Source organism: Notamacropus eugenii, chromosome 1 (genome assembly GCF_028372415.1).
Source record: "Notamacropus eugenii isolate mMacEug1 chromosome 1, mMacEug1.pri_v2, whole genome shotgun sequence".
NCBI lineage: Eukaryota > Metazoa > Chordata > Mammalia > Diprotodontia > Macropodidae > Notamacropus > Notamacropus eugenii.
This window is the reverse complement of record NC_092872.1, coordinates 423,396,803-423,417,366: the sequence shown is the minus strand read 5'-3', so window position 1 is coordinate 423,417,366 and position 20,564 is coordinate 423,396,803. Positions and strand designations below refer to the sequence as shown.

The 20,564-nt window shown below is 37.2% G+C and overlaps 1 protein-coding gene across 8 annotated transcripts in view; it reads right to left on the bottom strand.

Moving 5' to 3' along the window:
• CHD6 (chromodomain helicase DNA binding protein 6) overlaps window positions 1–20,564 on the bottom strand; it is a 186,915-nt gene that overhangs the window by 73,526 nt on the left and 92,825 nt on the right. For all 8 annotated transcript variants that reach the window (XM_072631470.1, XM_072631477.1, XM_072631474.1 and 5 more), the window contains exons 9-16: window positions 16,921–17,007; window positions 16,565–16,699; window positions 8,890–9,011; window positions 7,675–7,918; window positions 6,087–6,263; window positions 5,334–5,477; window positions 2,910–3,165; window positions 693–903 (exon numbers count right to left, since the gene is read on the bottom strand). In XM_072631470.1, coding sequence (XP_072487571.1) covers window positions 693–903; window positions 2,910–3,165; window positions 5,334–5,477; window positions 6,087–6,263; window positions 7,675–7,918; window positions 8,890–9,011; window positions 16,565–16,699; window positions 16,921–17,007 — 1,376 coding nt within the window. The remainder of the gene's footprint in view (window positions 1–692; window positions 904–2,909; window positions 3,166–5,333; window positions 5,478–6,086; window positions 6,264–7,674; window positions 7,919–8,889; window positions 9,012–16,564; window positions 16,700–16,920; window positions 17,008–20,564) is intronic.

Below are 20,564 nucleotides of genomic sequence, written 5' to 3'. Positions count from 1 at the left end.
AAGCAGCAAGGTATCCTGAGGGAGAACCAGGGGTCAGCATGTGCAGAGTAGGACAAACTGCTGCCACTGCCTTGACCCACCAGCTCCCCTCAGACTCCTGTGGAGATAGCACAAGACTGTACCCTGAAATGGCACCACCCCTTAGAGATCGCTGACTGCAGTTTGGTCAGAAGAGTAACCCTGGTAGAGAGATGACCTGACAAATGCCTCTGTACATGCTGCAGCTCCTATGGACACAGCAGTTACCACTACTGAAGACGGGGAAGGAAAGTCCTCAACATTCAAGTCCTTGGTATCATATGGCTTAACATCAGAAATGCATACTTTTTTTTTTTTTTTTTTTTACCAATGAAAATGGTACAGAAGATATATTACCACCTGACTTTACCCTTGTCCCTTTAGGACCACTGGGACTTCCCAAATGCCTTACAGCCTCGATCTCTTACATGTGCTGTCCCCTTTTAGGATATGAGCTCACTGAGAACATTTCTGAGTGTAATCACAGTGCCCAGTACAATGCTTGGCACACAGTGAGTACTTCATACTTTTTCATTCATTCTTTTACTCATTTACTCAATAGTTTTAATCCTATCAATTTTACTGCATCATATTTTGTGCAATTCTGTCATCAAACGTATAAAACAAGGGAGTGAATGGTACCTGTCACGCAGCTCTTTCAGGATACTACTCACCGTCTCTGGATGAGATAATCTTCTAGTATATCAAGGCAACGCACCATCTGGGAGAAGATGAGCACTTTATGTCCACCAGCAATGAGCTTGGGGAGCAGTTTATCAATTAGCACCAGTTTGCCTGCTGCCTGAATCATGGCCTGTAGCTGAAAGTCCAAAGAATCAGGACTATGTGTTTTACGGAAGTCTTCCAGAATTTTCTCTTCTGCCCCTAAAAAGGAACAGAACAAAACCATTCTTTGCACAAACTACCAGGATGAAAGAAATTATCTGGTTTTTTTTTTGGAAAAGAACAGCTCAAAAGCCAAAGGAGAAAAAGTAATACCTGTAAAGCTAATTTCTAGGCATCAAGTCCCGAATTCCCTGGAGCTGGACATCCAAGTAAAGTGAATAGATTCAATCTGCGCAGCAACGGGGTTAGTGTTGCAGGCTAGCACCTTTCCCCACACAAGGACTTTTTATCACCTACTAAGAGTTTTCTAGATGCCACATCCTAAGCTTTCCAGTGAGACTGAAAAATGCTTTACAGGAAGCTAACCAGAAATTCTATTATAATCTTTTTTTGCTATCAGAAAGTCCAAAACAATTAGAACTAAAACTGAATATTGTTTCAACAAGTTCTCAGGACTTTCATTTATGAAAATTCTCAATTGGTAAATCTTCACCCACTGTTAATATATTTGTACAGGTGCTTTTAACATCTTTAGGAAATCATCATCTCTTATTTTGCTTTTTTTTTTTGATAACCTTTGTGATAAAACACTTTTTTGCTATAAAAAGCATGTAGTTTATGTAGTTAAAAAAACAAACAAACAAAATCCTGGGACCTGGAGTCTGAAGACCTAGGTTCATATCTGGGCTTTGCTATCTAGTCCAAGGTCACATGGCCAGTCATAACTACTTGGAACCTCAGTTTTCCTTATTTGTAAAATGAAGATAATAATTCATGTACTACAAACTTCATAGAGGTAAAAGGACAAATGAGAGAATGGATGTAAAGCACTTTGTAAACTGTAAGACACAATATAAACTTAGTTATATTGCTTTAATAACAAAAATAACAATGTCGTTTAAGTTGGAGAAGAGGACAACAAAGTCACACATTTTTCTACCTCCTGCTGAGTTTAGTTTTCACAGTGTAGCTTTATTCTTTAGTTTGAAGTGTCATGAATTCCAAGAACAGACACACCCATATTCGAAGTATGAGGATACATTCCAAAATCAAATGAAAAAATGGTTTCTGGATCATCCATACCTCTAGTCCTCTCACCCCACTTAACACAGATGATTGAGAGCCAAGTGTTGCAGCTTTCTTATTCAAACTGTCACTAACTGAATACTATGTAATCTCTCTATTGAAATACCCATACTTCTTGATGAAATAGGCCATAGATACAACCAAACAGTCTTTTGCTATAATGCCATCTTTCCGAGGACTTCCTCATATCTTCCTATTTAGCAAAGATTTGCCCATGAATGCCAGAGTTCACTATGTCCCAGTTCAACTTCCCACATCTAATGACAGCTGTAACTAAAGGCTGACTTGTGTACATGTACACACACCCACCTGTGAACACACTGTATACCATACTGGATCTCTGAAGCACCATCTCCAATGAAGTTAATTCTCCCTCTTTCAGCTACTCCAGTCCCATATTCTGTGGTTTTTAGGAAATGTAAAATCATGCATTGATCTTGCATACTTGAAAGCAAAGGCACAATGTCCTAACCAAAGCCAGCCACGGCAAAACAATGCTGAAGATAAACAACTTACACGTACCACCACTAAGATCCCAGACCTATACAGACACACTACTGCTACTTTTCCCCATTTCCACATCCACTCTGCTTCAAAATCACCATCTACTTTCTGGGCTGGTTCTGACCCCGAACTCTCCTAGCTTTCAATGTGTTTCCTCTCTGTCAAGTGTCTACCCTCTTCCATTTTATTCTCTACCAGTTATTGATTCTTGGAGGTCGGTGCTGATAATCCATTCAGGTCTAGTTAAACCATTTATTCTAAAGGAACAAGTCAGAAATATTAAGAGAGTCAATATGCCAAGTAATTGTCTCCACATGCACATATGCTCAGTCAAAGGGCCTAAGAAGGCATACAAACAATGCATCCATCTGGCCTTGAATGATTTGCTTAACCCAAACTTGTTGCTCTCAGGGGTTGCGGCAAGACTTAACCCTACCTTGCTCCCCCCGGCTCACCATTGATCAAATAGGGGTGATTGCAGCACTTTCTCAGCTCCATCATGGTGTTGATGAGATTGGGCATGTTATGCTGATTTGCCCCCTTGGTCAGGAAGGAAAAGTTCTTCTCTAAAATGGCTCGATAATACTTTTTCTGAATATTGGTTAACTCTACTTCAATGATTGTCTCCTGTTTGGGAGCTAGGTTCTTTTCCACATCATCTTTCAGCCGCCGTAGCATCATGGGCTTCAATATGGACTGCAACTTCTTTACCTGCCCAGGAAAAGGAGACTAGTTTATCTCTTTGAACCAGCAAGCATCAAGATTTTTCAATCACTAGTACAAGTTTGCTGAACTTAATCAGTATAATGAACAAATATGTATTGAATATCAGGTAAGGAAGGAACTAAGAGAGGATAGTCCCCTTGCATTCAGAGAATTTACAACCTGTAAAGGGAGAAAAGAGACGGAATGCTGAAAAGAGAGACACTGATGAAAGAGCTAGTGAAAATCATTCACTGAGCCTTGAGATGCAGAACAGTGTCCTTAGCCTGAGGCACTTCTCTTATCCCTGGTCAAAGTGGGCAGTTCACCAATACAGCACAAAATACTGCACTAAAACTACAAATACACTAAAAGACAATAGCTGCTAACAGATGACTGACAAAAATGGCTAACTTTTCTGTATAAAGAACATGGTTTAATAGGGGATGAATTTGACTTCTTTTTCCAGCATAACAGTAGATATACATTGAGCCTCTACATCCTCTCAACCAATTCCACTGTGATACAATATGAAGTAGCTAGACAGGGTGGATCAGAAATAAAGTGTAACCATAAAAGAGAGTAAAGCTAAACTGGCCTACACAAGCTTGGGACCTTGGTATCAGCTGCATGTATTCTAACCATTGGAACAAACTAAAAATCAAGTTAGAATTTTGCTTACCGAACAGAAAAAGTACAAAAAACAACTTTCAACATTATGTTTGCTGTGAATGAAAGACCTGTACTAGCTTATAATCTATTCAACAAACACTGGCCAGGACATAAAATGCATAGTGTTAGGCACTAGGAAATAAAACGATGAAGTCAAAACAGCACATGATTTCAAGGAAGTTTAAGCAAGAGGTTTTATTTCATGTTTCTCAAGTGTGACTCATGATGTCAGGAAGTAACTGAATTATTTGATGGCATATTGGATACTTCTAGAACCTTGGTCACTGAGGGGTCTCAAGTATTCAAATCCTGAAATGGTCTTAGAGTTGGGGGCCAATTTTAAGGCCCAGAGTTAAACCATGGCCCCATCCCAAGTGCGGGAGCAATTAAAAGCAAAAAATGGGAGAATGAGGAAAAATGAAAGCAAGTAGAAAGATGATTTTTACAACTCTCTACCCGTCGTGTGACCTGGCATAGACCAAGAATCTTAAAATAAGAATAGTTCCCAGAGATTATCCATCTGAAGTAGAGAAGATTTATAGCTCCCAAAATGAAGGAGAGAAATCATTTCAGAAAACAATGTCAGAACATTTATACAAAGTAAATTGAAAGTGAGACCTTACTACATGTGCCTGAGAGTACATGATTCCTGTGGTACAACCCATGTTATTTAGGGTTTTTAAATGTTAAAACAAGACAGTCAAATGTATAAAGAATAACTGTAATGAGTAAGAAGTCCTCCCCTTGTTCATTTAGGAAAAACTAAATGGCTTAGCAACAGGTCAAAAGGTCCAGGCATCTGGGAGGGAAGCAGGGGGAAATAAGGTATATATTCATAGTTCCTTACCCTGGTAGTAAATACAGAGAAAGTTGTGCCTGGAGGAGATCTGTTTCTGAGTTACAGTAACTTAACCAGAAGGAGGCAGTAACTCAGTCATATTATCTTGAAATGCAAGGACATTGCAATTAAAAAGCCAAGCCCAGGAAACAATTGTGCTAAGGTACCTAGAAATGGAGGCACTTAATACAAATGGACAAGGGTAAACCAATTACTCTCAGTAACCTGTAACTGCCTACCACTACCATCATTTGTACCTTCAGAATTCCTTACCATCTGCAATACTTTTTAGCTGCATTCAAGAACACTGGCCTAAGCATGTTTCATACTTGTTATTATGAGGATAGACACAGGAATTATGGGATGGTTCTGTTCCCATTAAAGTAGCCATTAAAGTAAGATCTTGAAGCCCTCAGGTGGTAGAGGTGAAGATCAAAAAACTGTCATGCTGTTGATGGCTCTTATTTATAATTTATCAACTTTCTGGGCATTTTATTATTAATTAGTTTTCCCACTTAGAAAAGATAAAAATAATAATTTCACTTAGTAAGGCTGCATAAAAAATAGTTTATCATTCTTTCCAGAGAGTTCTGTTGACTGCTCAAATGACAGGCACTCAGCAAGGACCAATACTGTGTCTTCTTATTTTCTCCAGACTCTCACTTACCTGTTCCTCTGTCTTCAGATCTCCAAACTCCTCCAGGAAAGCAGTCTCTGAAGGAAACTGTGATGGTTCTAGGAAATTCAGTAAGCTAAAAAGTTCTTCCACAGAGTTCTGCAAGGGAGTTCCAGTCAGCAGCACTTTATGTTCCTATACAGATTAAAGCACATGATGAAATACAGTTCAGCATCGGAGCCCTTATTTATGATGACAATTTAACATGGAAGCTGTCTACATTCTCTATAGACCCTTCTGCTGTATTTCTCTAAAAAAAAGACGGTGTGACTAATAATAATAATGGTGTCAAAAATTATAGTAACTGAAATTTATCTGGGGTATTTTCAAATAGCCAAAGGGCTTTCCAAATAAATGACCAGTGAGGTGGGAGATCAAGTACTAAAACCTTCAATTCTCAGAAGAGGCATCAAGGACTAAAGTGATTTGACCAAGGTCATAGGAACTGGGTGGTACAGTTGTGACTTAAATTCATGTCTTTTGATTCCAAGTTCAGTTCTATTTCAGTTCTATTCTATTTCTATTTCCACTACATACCATATTTCCTCTGCATAAATAGTAAATTTTCTGAGTGTAAAAGCATAAAACCAAACTGGAGTTAAAAGTAGTATTCCTGGCTTGGTTTCTATCAAAAAAATTGAAGAAACTTCTTGTCACAGTTTCTCTATTGCTTCCAAGTTCCTTGGACTGGAGACTTGAATGATCACTGAATGTCCTCAGGTTTATAAGCTTGCAAACTCTCACCAAAGCCATGAGCTTCAATCCTTCCAGAAGTTTGCAATTCCTGTTCTTCAGTCTGTGGGCTTCATCAATTATCACACAACTCCAATGAATCTTCTTCAGTTCTGGGCAGTCAGCCAAAATCATCTCAAATGTTGTGATAACCACATGGAATTTGAAGATTCCAGAGAGGGGGTTGCCCTGAGAATGACATAAATAAAAAACAGCTATAGGACCCTATCAATGGGTATTGTTGAACTTTAGGGCAAAGTAAATTCTAATATGATTATTGGAAGGATCGATATTAACTTACTAATAACACATGGTAAAAGGTCAAAATGCACTGTTACATGTATATCTATGAAGGAACCTAATACAGACAAAGCAGCATACCTTTACCTTATATAATAAATACTTCAAATACTATTTCGCTGCCACTACCTACTTCAGTATTTTGACAGATATCAGTAGTTCAGAGAGTTGCTGAGACCCAAAATCTTTTAACTTGGTAGATCCCAACAGATTTGTACTCTAGTGGCATACCTACTGCTAACTTGGGTTGTCTACATATACTGAATAGAACTTTGGTTGAGGTTTCACCAAACCACACAAAATCAAGAGAAAGAGTGCCAGCGTGAGGAAAGTGAGAAGTACATGAGATCAATTGTGTAAATTGCTACAATAAATAGCCGACCCATGCTTAGTCAATATTTCCAGACAAAAATGGTATCAAAGAATATCGAATGAATACTAATGGAAATCTTTGTGACTCATGGACCTATATCACATCTAAGGAACATATTTTATTTGCAGTGTTAAAAAGTGAAGATGAGAACTCCCCTGGGGTAAGGACTACCAGTTAGCAGGGACTTAACCATCCAGTTAGTCCCAACCCCTGGAGAAACTGTAAAAAAATAAAACTGACCTGTACCTTCTTCTGAACCCTTTGGAAAAACATTAGACTTATTCTAGCTGAATAGTATAACCCTAACAGACAACTTAAATTCTACAAGTCAGAGGCTAATACTCCTATGTGTAATGAATTGTCCTGGTACAGTGTATCTTTCCATTAATTTAATTTTCATTTTATTTTATAACAAAAATCTGCACCCAATGTATACTACTTCCTAAGTATATTTAATGGATGATTCCCACTGAAGGAAAGGAAAAAAACAAAGCTTTGTTTTTATGTAACCAAGACTGAGCTTCCTCTTGATTGCTAAAAAATAATTAATTTCCAGCTCCCTTTCTGATTTCAATGTCTGTCCAAAAACAATTGCTTTGCTTGTAGTCTACATAGCATATATGACAACTCAAATTAAAAAAATAACAATAATTTAAAAGTAGTTTCAAAAACCAGTCTGGAAGTCAGACTTCTTGGCCTTTAAAATATCATGGGGAAAGGAAAGAATACCCTAGGGTCTTAAATATCATTATTCATAATACAACATCAGAAAGGTGAAAATAATACTCACTAAAAGGCCAGTGACTCAAGCCACAGAAAAACCAAACTCAAAGATGCTAAGTGGGAAAACATTTGAAGGAAAGATTCTACTTTGCAAGTTATCACACTAAGAAGCTGCTATAACTTTGAAATTTATGCTAATTTTACCTGGGCATCCCTGTAGAGCATCTCGTATTGCTGGATCATCTGCCTGCTAATCTGGCTGCCATGATACACAATGGCATTCATCTCTGTCCATGTTCGGAATTCTCGCTCCCAGTTAGTAATAGTAGATAATGGAGCAATGATGAGGAAAGGACCATGTATTCCCATCAGGAATATTTCTGAGAGAAATGTGATGGACTGAATAGTTTTCCCTAGGCCCATCTCATCAGCCAAAATACAGTTTTTTCTGAAGGAAACAAAACATGTTTTTCTTACCAATACAGCAGAGAGAAAGTTAAGAGGCAATAATGGACAAAGTTCCTGAAACAAAAGAAGGTGAAACCCCACTAACAATGAGAGATTTACAGAATAGCACTGGTTCAGTATTTACCCTTTTAAGGCAAATTCTTCATTAAGAAGAAATGAAAATCTTCTGGAAGATTCTAAACAAGGAGTCACTAAAGACTTCATGTTCTAATCTAGAATTCTGAGGCTCTGATCCTACTATGCTAGAAATGGTTTGTGGAAGAAACTGTCAGCCACAAAAGAGAATCTTCTCTACTTTGACCTCAATCCCCTTCCATAAATTCATAGCAACTCATTAAGGTGAGAAAACTATATGGTGTTTCACAGTTTACAAAAGCACTTTTACATCCATTACTTCATTTGATCAAAACAGTTTCTTGTGAGGGAATTTACAGGAAACTCAAGAGAGGGAAACTTAATTATCCAAATTATCCAAAGTGACATTTTAGTCATTCTTTAGTGTCATTCTCCTGAAGAAAGATCTAAGAGACAATCAGCTTGGAGGACTCCCAGGATCATTCTCTATCTTCATTTTTTTTTTTTTGAAAATGACCTTCCATTCTAAGCAATTCAGAAAATCAAAGTATAAAGGCAATGGCTTGTGAAAGAATCTCCCATATCACCAAAATGCCATAGGATGACAAAATAAGTCTGCATACAAACCACAGAAAATAGAATTGCTACCTTAAAAATTTTTTAGTTTTCTTCAATTCATTCAACAACCATTTAAAAAAACACTGTGCAAAGCCTAGGGTGTTAAGCATTCGAATATAAAAGTTTTTGCTACTTATCTTAATACTTTCAATTGCAAACTAGTCAGACTAACAACCCTAGGTCAGAAATTCCTCTGATTATATACAGTTTTGAAAAGGCACAGCTCAGGGAGATGGCACATATGCTCTGGCTCCTCACCTATTATACCAGTTAAATAGGAGCCAGTTCATCCCCTCGAGCTGGTACTCTCGAAGTTGATTATTGTTCTTGTACTCCCGAGACTTCTCAAGTTTCTGCCACGAATCTGAAGCTGGACGCTCCTAATAAACAAAGCAGAGAGCAAAATGCATGGAAAGACAATGCTTTATGGGAGTTTCACATGTATGAGTACAGAAATAAGAAAAGATTGAGAGAGAAGCAAATCTCAACATTCCTATCAAATTTGCAAATCAGTTAATGGGTACTGGGCCTCAGTTACACCTCTGAATTCAAAACAACGCTGAGAAGTGGCAAATGTGACTTTATCAGTTTAAGGAGCTCTTTCTATGAAATTTCATCTATCAATGTGGATTGATACCTTTTCTGTAATTTATAATGACTTGTGCTGGCTCATAAAGGCAGTAGGTATAAAAGGCAGGACTTGATCCCCTGAAGCCAGGTCTTCCTCACAAAGCAACTCTATCCATTAGACCATGCCACCTCTCTTTATGTAAATAAACTTCTAAACTTAATTTATTATTTTTCCAATTTAAATTTTTTTTCAGGGGCCAACACTAACTTTCTTTCTTTGCTTCTATTTTTACAATCTATTCTGCTTACTTGGGGGTGGTTTCCTTCTTTGTGCACGGTGTATCAGTTCAGTAGCTTTGGGGAAAATGCTACACATGTTGAGTCTGCTCAACAACAGAAGAGCGTAATGAGTCTTCCAAATTATATCCAAATGGAGTCCTTTTCCTAGTTTAAGCTAATATACATACAAGTGCACATTACAGACCCTAGAGATAGCTTCCCAATGCACAGTTAATTCAAGATAGTCTGAAGTGCTGAATCTTAAGAGGTAATGAATATTTTACAGAAGGTCTAATGGAAATGAGATGTGATAAACCCAATATTTTACTTAATGGAAGCATCACCTCCTTGTCAATAGAAATTCCTTAAATTACAAAATAAGAAATGACACCATTTATAAAAGGAAACATCCTAAATAAGTAAGACTCAACAAGCAAGTAAGTGCAAAGCTTACAGGGAACTACAGAGTAAGCAATGAGGGGATTATCTGATATTCATTATAACAAAAGACTAACCTTTTTTCCTTTTTATGGCACAGCTACATGAGACTGGTACATACAAAGGGGAATGCCCAAGACAAAGAATATCATATAATGTCAGCAAAGCATTCAACAAAAACTCCTATATTTTGTAGATAAAGTGGTAAAACAGAAACGAGATGAGAGTACGATTAGGTGGATTTACCAGTCTAACAAACATATACAAAGGTATTGATGGCAAGATGGAAAAAAGTGACTATATTAGGTAATAATGCTACATGGTCATGGATGTGGCATATTCTGTCAACAAATTAGATGAAGCCATTAAAAAGATATCGTTTGTCAGATCTGAGGATTTGGTTGTTGTCTTTCATTCTCAAAGAGGACCAAAATTACATCACCATGTGGATAACACAATGATGAAAGATACATTTAATATAGCAGATCAAAGAATCAAGATGCAAAATGGCAGCAGTCTAGAATATTGGGCTTAAGCTCCTAAAAAGAAATGTAGTATGAATTAATGTAAAATCTTAATTTTAGTTTTTAAAAAAATCAATTTTGCAAGATGAGGAAGTCTTAGAATCATTATTTTTGAAATCAGAAGATTTCTGTCTTCAAATATTTGAAAGGCTGTCATAAAGAAGAGGGATTATTCATTTTACATAGATCTACAGAACATTTCTGGACTAAAGAGTGGAATTTATAGCAAGGAGATATTATCTTGAATAATGTAATATATATTTACTAAGTACCTACTAAATGTCAGAATTTTAGTGATGGAACAGCCTTACAAATGCTCCACTTCCTCATTTTAAAGCGGAGAAAATCAAGGTTTAAAAAAGATAAAATTATTTGCTCAAAGTTCACACAACTCCAAACACACTTAACACAGACGATATACAACAACCATAGTCTTTGACTCCTAGAGAGGTAGGTGCTGATAAAATATCCAAAACAAAACTCAGAAGGTATGGTAATGCTAACATATGAATTTTTATAACATACTTTTCCCATGTGAAGATCTCAAACAGGTATCAATTATGGTTAGGCAACTTAATTGGAATATTAAGGTTTATTCTCTAGCAATTCTCAAGCCACATTTCAAAAACACACTCCAGGGTTTGACTGAAGAGCCTCAGGTCCATCCTCGTAGGAAAATGTTTGACTGCAAGTAGAGCATTTTGCAAAAACTGAGACTTTTATATGTTCATTTCAGTTGAAGGTTCTTCATATAAGGTGAGGTAATTGCAACATTTGATGCATGCCTGAAAATTACCACAAGGGAAATCAGAATCTTAAAGCTGGAAGGCTTTACAGGTCATCCTGGACAAACTTCTATTTCATGCTTATAAATCCCTAGCCTGGGAGCAACTCCCCTACGCAGAAACCATGAAATCATGAAAAAGAACTGAGGGTTTTGGTGGACTACAAGTTCAATATCATCCAAAGTGATGAAAGGCCAACACAATATTAGGCTAAATTATTAGAAATATTAAAGGAAGTAAGAACACTAACAATTAGAATTTATATTTGTATACTACCTTATTTTTTGTAGCACTTTATACATACTATTTAAATAACAGTCCCACTCTGCTTCGTGTGGGTCAGACTACAAACAAAATATTATGTTCAACTCTGGTTGCTGTATTTTAAGAAACAAGAAAAGCTAGAATGTGCCCAAAAGGAAATGACCAGGCTGTGAGGGATCTAGGAAGTAGGTTGTACAATAAACATTCTATGAAACTAGGTGATGTTAGGTCTAGAAAGAAGTCCTTGTGAGGGCTCTCTTCAAATATTTAAAGGTCTCGCATACATAGAGAAGACTACTCATTTTGTCTATATAGCTCTATTAGATCCAAGAAATAGAAGCTACAGCACAGTAGGTATTATACTTCTTCATAATGAGAAATGAGAGAATAGATTAAAAGAAGAAACGGCAAATGAGATGGAAGAGAAAAGATATTTTTGCTGAATTATCTTTAACTATGGCTATCTTTGCAATTGTGACATTTCTGAGATGACTTTAAAAATTACAAATGGACAGAAACTAGCTGTGTTCTGATTTCTAAGAGCAGGGCAAAGTAAAAGAAGACAAAGAGCAGGGCAGGTGTGCCACTTATAATGCATATGTCAAATATTTCTGAGGACAGGGAAGTATAAAAAAGGAGGGCTCATTAATCTACGGTGACCAAAGAAACGGTAATCAAAGCAGAGCATGCCTGAGCTGTCCCTGTGTCACACAGCCCAGGATGCTTGTTTAATGGCATGCGTAAGATATAAGATTCCTTACAGAATATATCTTTTGTTGCCCTAAATTTTCCATATTTACCATATTATTTGATTTGTGCCAAAGTATTTGTCCTTTTTTACTAAATCACGGATTCTTAACCCAGAGGATGTGAACTTGTTTTTTAAAAATATTTTCAGAATTATTTCAATACAATTGATTATCTTTGCAATGTCATGCATCGTATTTTATGCATTTAAATGCATTTTACGCATTATGATTCTGAGAAAGGTTTCACAGGATTCTTCAGATTGCCCACAGGAAGAGGGCTCCATGACACAAAGATTAAGAAGCACTATTTCAAATGGACTTTATTTATTGGTACTCTATGAGATTCTGGAAGTATTGGAAATAAGCAACAATTTATAAAACAGACTCTGTCCTCCTTAAAAGTTAAAGACAATAAAAGAAACAGATTCATCACTGGCAAAGCAGATATGCCCCATGATTTACAAATCATCTATTGTATAGTTCTCCCCATTTTTAGGGTAAAAAGGCATAGATTATGTTTTTTTGATATTCAGAATCTCTTAACTTTTAAAGATAGGAGGTTAAAGTAGAAAAACAGTATTGAGTTGAGCAGTAAACTATTTTCTTGAAGGAATAATGAATAAATGCCTATATTCACTAGCAGACTTTGACAGAAAAATCCGAAGGAGTCAAGCCTACCTGCTTAGTGCCATCCAGAAGACTGAGCTATTTTGCAGCAATTATGTATATCAATTTTTCAAAGGGCTATACAGAAGATTATGATTTTATACTAGTCATTTGACATTTGTGAGCTTTAGTTTCTTAATTGCTAAGATGGAGATAATGGTACCTACTCTCACAGGTCTGTTACGAGGGAAAAAGGAAATATTGTGTATCAAATGTGCTGCAAAACTTAACGGTGGACAGGTAACACTTTATCATTGACTCATGGCTTACATCAGTGATAAAAATCTAACTTTTATTTAATCAAGATAAGATGGAGATGGGGTAGATAGGAGAAAGCAGCTAGAAAATATGGCAATGGTAACTGTTACTTCATTTGAGGGCCAGTCTTTGCCACAGAAGTTCACAATCAGCCACACAAGGTTCCTAAAGCTGTAGTCACTCCTCAAAGTTTAAGGGAGAACGTGGTGACTACAGCTCTTCTGAACTGTGGACTTCAAAGCAACCATGCAGGCTTTTGATACTTCTAGTTTGGACTATTATTAAAAAAATTCTCTTTAACTAAAAATATCTGGCACAGCATTAAACCACTCAGCATAAAGCTGGTATTAAGTAACAAGCCCAACATTCCAATTATGAGCTTTCATACTATAACACATTAAGTGCAATAATACATCAATACTTCCTCAGGGGACATGACTGAATCTAATACTACAGAATACACAGAATGGGGTACGCAGGATCATACAAAACTCATAATTATGGTTATTTGAATTTCATGAAAAAACAATGCATTCCACCAATAATATATCTTCAAGAAGAAAGCATTAAATTCTTCTGTTCTGCCTTTACTAATTTTTCCATTCTGACCCTAGCAAAGATAACCCTCTAGCATGTTCATGACTCTCTCTAAGTTACTACAAATCAATCCAGCAAGTACTGGAAAAAAAGTTCCTGTTCTAAGGAAGTTTACTTTTACTCAGGGGAACATGCAAATGCAAACTAAGTAACAAAGCCAGTTGGGGAGGAGTAAGGTGAAAGGAGTCAGTGAATATTAACAACTGGAATGATGAGAAAAGGCCTTGTGAATAAAGTGGAACCTGAACTGAACCTTAAAAGGATCTAGGGATTTCAAAAAGCCTCCAAAAGAAATGAGGAGGAAGAGGATTCTAGGCATGGGAAACAGAATGGGCAATAAGGTAGGAGTTAGAATGCTATGTATGGCCAATTTAGCTGGAATATAGAGTACTTGAAGGGAAGAGTGTGAAATCAATATGGAAAAGTAGGTTGGAGTTAGAGAGTGAAAAGTTTTAAATGTTAATGAGAAGAGTTTGTATTTTATTCTAGGAAAAATAAGAGAGCCACTGAAGCTTCTTTAGTAGAGCAACCTCATCCTAGTCTAGCAGATGAATGATGGCAGTAGAGACTGGAATTGGCAAAACCAACTAAAGGGCTCCTCTATCACTCTTGGGTCCTAGTAGTTACTGACACATAGTCTTTTCCTTTAAAATCTGTCATTGTCAGATATTTAATGAAAAGATCATTGATATTTTGTTTTGAGATTTACAAAACACAGGCCCCAAGATCTCATGTGAAAGGAGAATCAGTATTAACAAGAGCAAACTAGAGGGTATGCATTATCCTAGAGCTATTCAGCTGTTACTAATTTGAATTTGATATAATTTATTCAATAAACATTAAGAAACTACTGTTCAAAGAACATTTTGCTAGGCTGAGGGAGATGACAAAATTTAAGCAAGATTGTCTGTTTTCAAGAGACATATCAATCAAGAAGGGGGTGAGACCTACACAGAAAACTGATATGCATGCCCCTCAGAGAAGGGCAAACAAAATGTACAGCTAAGGGCCATTACTAAGGGAGGGAAAGGCCATTACTAAGATGTATGTGTGCATGTGTGTGTACAGGGAAGATTTAGGAAGGAAGTAGTATTTGGGTTTGGCTTTCAAGGGGTGAAAAAGCAATGCAGAACACTCAGGGTATAGAAAAAATGCAAGCAAAAGGTGATGGGGGATGGACTGGAAAAGTGTGGGATCTGACTTACTGTGCATCCCAGACATTCTCTCCCTATGCACTGTCATTACTGAGATCATTTGTTTCCTTTCTCTTATTGAAAGGAAGTCAGTCAGTCCTTCCTTCTTTCCTTCCTTTGAATCAATTTTCAGTGAAAGCCTTTATCTATACTATTTCTTGCCCATTAGATTTATTTTTTTAAAACAAGTTTCTTTGAGATAAGTGTCATCCTTGCTAAGAGGGCAACTTAAACAAAACAAAGAAACCCTCTTGTTTAACTGCTCTTATTTTCAGCTCCAACAGGCATGTCCCAGCTAATGCAATGACTTATAGAAGCATAAAACAAATTTGCTGGGGAACATAGTAATGATATCATGAAAGAAAGCTAATTCCCAGGTAGTCAAAATGTGGACAACAGAACTTTAAATTGGCCTGTACAGAGATGTGAGACTATGACAGTTGAATGTGGGGTTACTGACAGCATAACAGATCTGAAACTTGACACTCAATCATCAGACAGATCACTGAAGTTTACCATCGTAACAGGGTGGGGGCAGGAAAAGGGAGTATCTGGTTTCAGGAAAAGCAGTAGAAAATCAAGCAACATCTAGGAAGAGGCTGAGGAAGAATAACTCCTTCCAGCTTAAGAGTACCCTAAACTCCAGCTTACTATCTCACTAAAGATAAAAACTCTCACATGAATATGAACATTTCTACCCCCAACAAAAATGCATTGTCTATGTCTGGGGAAGAATGACCCATTCTCCCAACAGGAAAAAAGCAACGGAAAAGTACTGAGACCTAAGGCAAAGTTTGGTCAGTGATCAGAGATAGATCTGAGGGATTCAGGAGCTAAGATTTCTAACACCCTGTCTTCAAGTGTTTAGAAAAGTATAGTAACTAACAGAATAATGAAGAAAACTGAATTAAAACTCTAAAATATCTCAAGGAATTTTTCCTGCATTCTTTTCTTTATATTTCTGAAGTTGCCAGGCAGAGGATTAACTCAGTGCTTTCTTTATAAATATGTTTTTTTTAAGGTAAAAGTAAGACCCTTAAAAGTGAACTGACTATAAAATTACTTACTATCTTTGTGATATTTAAAAATTGAAGCAAAATACAAAAATTTTTACACAGGGTACCATATCTAAAAGACTGTTTATGCGAAGCTTAGTTGGAAAAATAGTGCTAGGGAGCTTTGTGTGGATGCCTGCACCTTTAATTGTAATATACCGACTGAAATGAAATTTGAACATTTCACTACTGTTGTTCCTAGACTAGGGGAAAAAAATTTCAAAAGTGATGAACTGATTCACTATTTGATGAGGGAAATAATGGCATGATTAATGGTAACAAGTGAAGAAAAGAAGACAGCTTCAAAGAAGAGGGGAGCAGTTTTGCTTTTGCTTAATGGGCTTGATGAAGAAGCAGGAAAACAGTTGGTTTGATAGTCTGGGGCCAAGCAGAAAAAGAACTCTCTAGCTAAGGGCTGCACCTCCACAGCTGCCCACACCCACCTTGTACATGCAGATACAAATGACCACTGTTCTATGTTTCATGGTCAATAAGTCCACATGCCTATTAAACATATTATTTAAAGAACGTAAGTGAAAAACAGAGGCATATTACCACATGTTTAATTTCAGGAAGAATTTGAAGAGACTCAAATTCTTTCACTTTAGCTGGATCAACATCTTCTTCCAATTCCCAGGTGCTTTCTTCATATGGCAGAGAACACCACTTCACTAAATAATGAGTCACCTCCTGATTGAGAGCAAAGAGGAGAGAAGAGAAATCCGAGTCACTTACCACAAGAACACAGGGGCTAGGACTGGTCCTACCTTGGCCAGGTATTTGAAAATCACTGCAATTAGATAACAGATGTGTGGATTCAAAGAAGGGTCACAAGACTGATGTTGATGGAATAAGTACCACCCAAGCACACAGCAGCAATGAAAGAGACGGCAGGGTGCAGAAGCACTTACTTCCCCTGTATCAGAGTCCTTGGTGTGGGCCACTTCCAAGATACGATCAACTTCTATATAGTCTGGATTGAACAAATCTTCATCAGGCTAATGCAAACAGAGGAAGGTAGTTAAAAAAGAATTCCTCAATTCCCTTAACCCCCTACCCCCCACCACCATGTTTTTCAAAATGCCATTAGGCCAAAAGTCCATCCACTTACATAGAGATAAGATATTTCTTTAAAAGTTAGCTAAGAAACATCTGTATTCTTCTCTCAAGATCTAACATATTACAATTCAGGACGTGCTATCTTTAACATTAAAAGTTTCAAGAAGGCAATGCATAATTTTGTTTAAGTTGTTTTATACAATACCCAAAATAGCACCATACATATGTAAGAAGTGGTCCTTATACTTTCTCTTATGATTTCCAATATGATGCCCTCTACAGATCTTAGGGCACAGATTTAGAGGTGGAAGGGAGCTCAGACACCATCTCGTACAATCTCTTCATTTTATATATGAGGAAACAGAGACACTCGAGTGATAGAATGACTTGCCTGAGGTGACACATATAGTCTTAGATGAGCATCCAATCTGTGTCTAAACAATTTTAGTGGTTAGGAAATCACTACCCAAACAAGGAATATTTTTTAAAAAAACTATTATTCTTAGCTTAGCCAATATTGGCAAACATAGACACCATCCTATACAAAGAAGAACTGAAAGAGGCCTGCATATGAAACCCCATATCTCCACTGCATACAACTGGTATTTCTTTTAAAAAAAATTATATAATAAATCCCACATATTAGTTTCAAAATTGACTTGCTTGTCTGAGTTTCCTTAATTTCCTTCTTTTCACTTTTAAAAAAATTCTTCAGTGATCTACCTTTCTTTTCTTTTTGTTCTAGCATCACTGTCATTGATATCATTGATCTCCCTTACTAACTTCCATCCCTCCAAACAAAATAAAGCAAAATAACCTTTGTACAAAATAAGCAGAATCAAACAAAACAAATCCACACATTGGCCAAATTTAAAAATGTGCGTCTCAACCTACACTCTGAGTTCTCCACCTCTTTGTCAGACTACAGGTAGCCAGTCAGCATCAGTCCTTTGCAGTCATGGTTGTTCACTGCACTCATCAGAGATCTTAAGTCTTTCAATTTTGCTTTTCTTTATAATACTGTAGTTACTATATAATTTTTTCTGATTCTGCTCACTTTACTCTGCATCATCCAAAAGCCTTTTGAAAATTTCACTAAAACTCATCAAGACTGCATATTTTGTTTCCTTTGAAATTTTAAAAAAGAAAAATGAAATGAAACATTTGCATAAAAATTTTCTCCAATCTGAAAGCAAGAGACTTCACATTTAGTTTGGGAATAATGTGACTTTTTTGATGAAAGAACATGCAAATCATCCTCATTTTACTTACTGATCTTTATGCTATTAAATTCCTAAGAAATGTTCTGTTGAGTGGATGTAGCCAAGACGGTGGAGAGAAGGCAGGGACTTGCCTGAGCTCTCCCCCAAATCCCTCTAAAGACATATAAAAAATGTCGTAAAACAAATCCTGGAGGAGCAGAACTCACAAAAGGAGAGGGGAAACAATTTTTCAGCCCAAGACAACTTAAAAGTTTGGCAGGAAAGGTCTGTGACACCAGAATGAGAGTGGAGTGCAGGTCACCCGAGCGACCAGGCCCCAACAAACCAGGAACAGACCTTGGGAGTGAATGAATCAACAGCTGCAGTGGGTGCTTCCAGAACTCTCAGCTCACAGACAGTAAGGGAGATGGGGTCAAACAACTGGTCAAAAGGAGATTACAGGGATCTCTCTGCTGGCACTGGAGGCAGGACTCTGCCTGTTTTGTCCATACTCAGGATCAGGCTGCAGTCCTGAGTGGCAGTCCCAGGGCAAGAAGAAGCACTTAGTGTAACAGAGTTTGTGGCCATAGGGTAGGAAGGACGCTCCTCACAGTTCAGGGCAAAAAAGAGTGCTTGTAGTCAACTCATAGACCAGAGCATAGGCCAGTAGAGTAACAGACATACCTCTCCTTAGACCATATCACCTTGGAAAATCTAAAAACTCATAGATTCCTAGAAGTATCTCTGAAAACACCTACACAAAATTCCTGAAGGTTGGGACACCCTGGAAGCAGAGCTCTACTTCAGCAAAGAGTTAAAAGTAAAGAAATAAGCTGGGAAAATGAGCAAACAAAAATCTGATCATAGAAAGTTACAATGATGACAAGGAAGATCAAAAGGCACACTCAGAAGAAGTCAGCAAAGTCAAAATTCCTACCAAGAAAATTCCTCCTAGAAAAATATGAATTGGTCTCAGGCCATGCAACAGCTCAAAAAGGATTTTGCTTTGTTTTTCACCCGTTCCCCCAATCTGCCTTCCCTTCTTTCACACCCCTCCCTTCTCTTACCCTCATCCCCTTTATTTTCTTGTAGGGCAAGATAGATTTCTATATCCTATTACCTGTATTTCTTATTTCCCAGTTGCATGTAAAAACAATTTTTAACATTCGTTTTTAAAACTTTTGAGTTCCAACTTCTCTTTCTTCCTCACTCCCCACCCATTCTCACTGAGAAGGCAAGCAATTCAATAAAGGTTACACATGTGTAGTTATGCAAAAGACTTCCATAACAGTCATGTTGTGAAAGACTAATTATATTTCCTTCCATCTTTTCCTGCCCCCCCACTTATCTTATTCTCTCTTTTGGCCTTGTTCCTCTCCGAGAGTGTTTATTTCTAATTACCCCCTCCTCCCATTTGCTCTGCCTTCTATCATCCCCCACACACATCCACTTATCCCCTTCTCCCCTACTTTCCTATAGTGTAAGATTATCACACCAAATTGAGTGTGCATGTTATTCCCTCCTTAAGACAAATATGATGGGAGTAAGCTTCACTTTTTCCCTCTCACCTTTGCCCTTTTCTCCTCCACTGAAAAAGCTTTTTCTTGACTCTTTTATGAGACATAATTTGCCCCACTTCATTTCTCCTCCCAATATATTCCTCTCTCACCCCTTAATTTTATTTTTTTAGATACCCCTTTCCTATTCAACTCAACCTGTGCCCTCTGTCTATATGTATATAATCCATCAACTACCCAAATACTGAGAAAAGTCTCAAGAGTTACAAATATTATCTTTCATGGAGGAATGTGAATAGTTCAACTTTTGTAAGTCCCTTAAGATTTCTCTTTCTTGTTTACCTTTTCATGCTTCTCTTCATTCTTGTGTTTGAAAGTCAAATTTTCTATTCAGTTCTGTTCTTTTCATCAAGAATGCTTGAAAACAATCTATTTCATTGAATGACCATTTTTCCCCCTGAAGTATTATACTCAGTTTTGCTGGGTCGGTGATTCTTGGTTTTAATCCTAGCTCCTTCGATTTTGGGAATATCATATTCTAAGCCCTTCGATCCCTTAATGTAGAAGCTGCTAGATCTTGTGTTATCCTGATTGTATTTCCACAATACTCGAATTGTTTCTTTCTGGCTGCTTCCAATATTTTCTCCTTGACCTGGGAACTCTGGAATTTGGCTACAATATTCCTAGGAGTTTTTCTATTTGATTTCTTTCAGGAGGTGATCAGTGGATTCTTTCAATATTTATTTTACCCTCTGATTCTAGAATATCAGGGCAGTT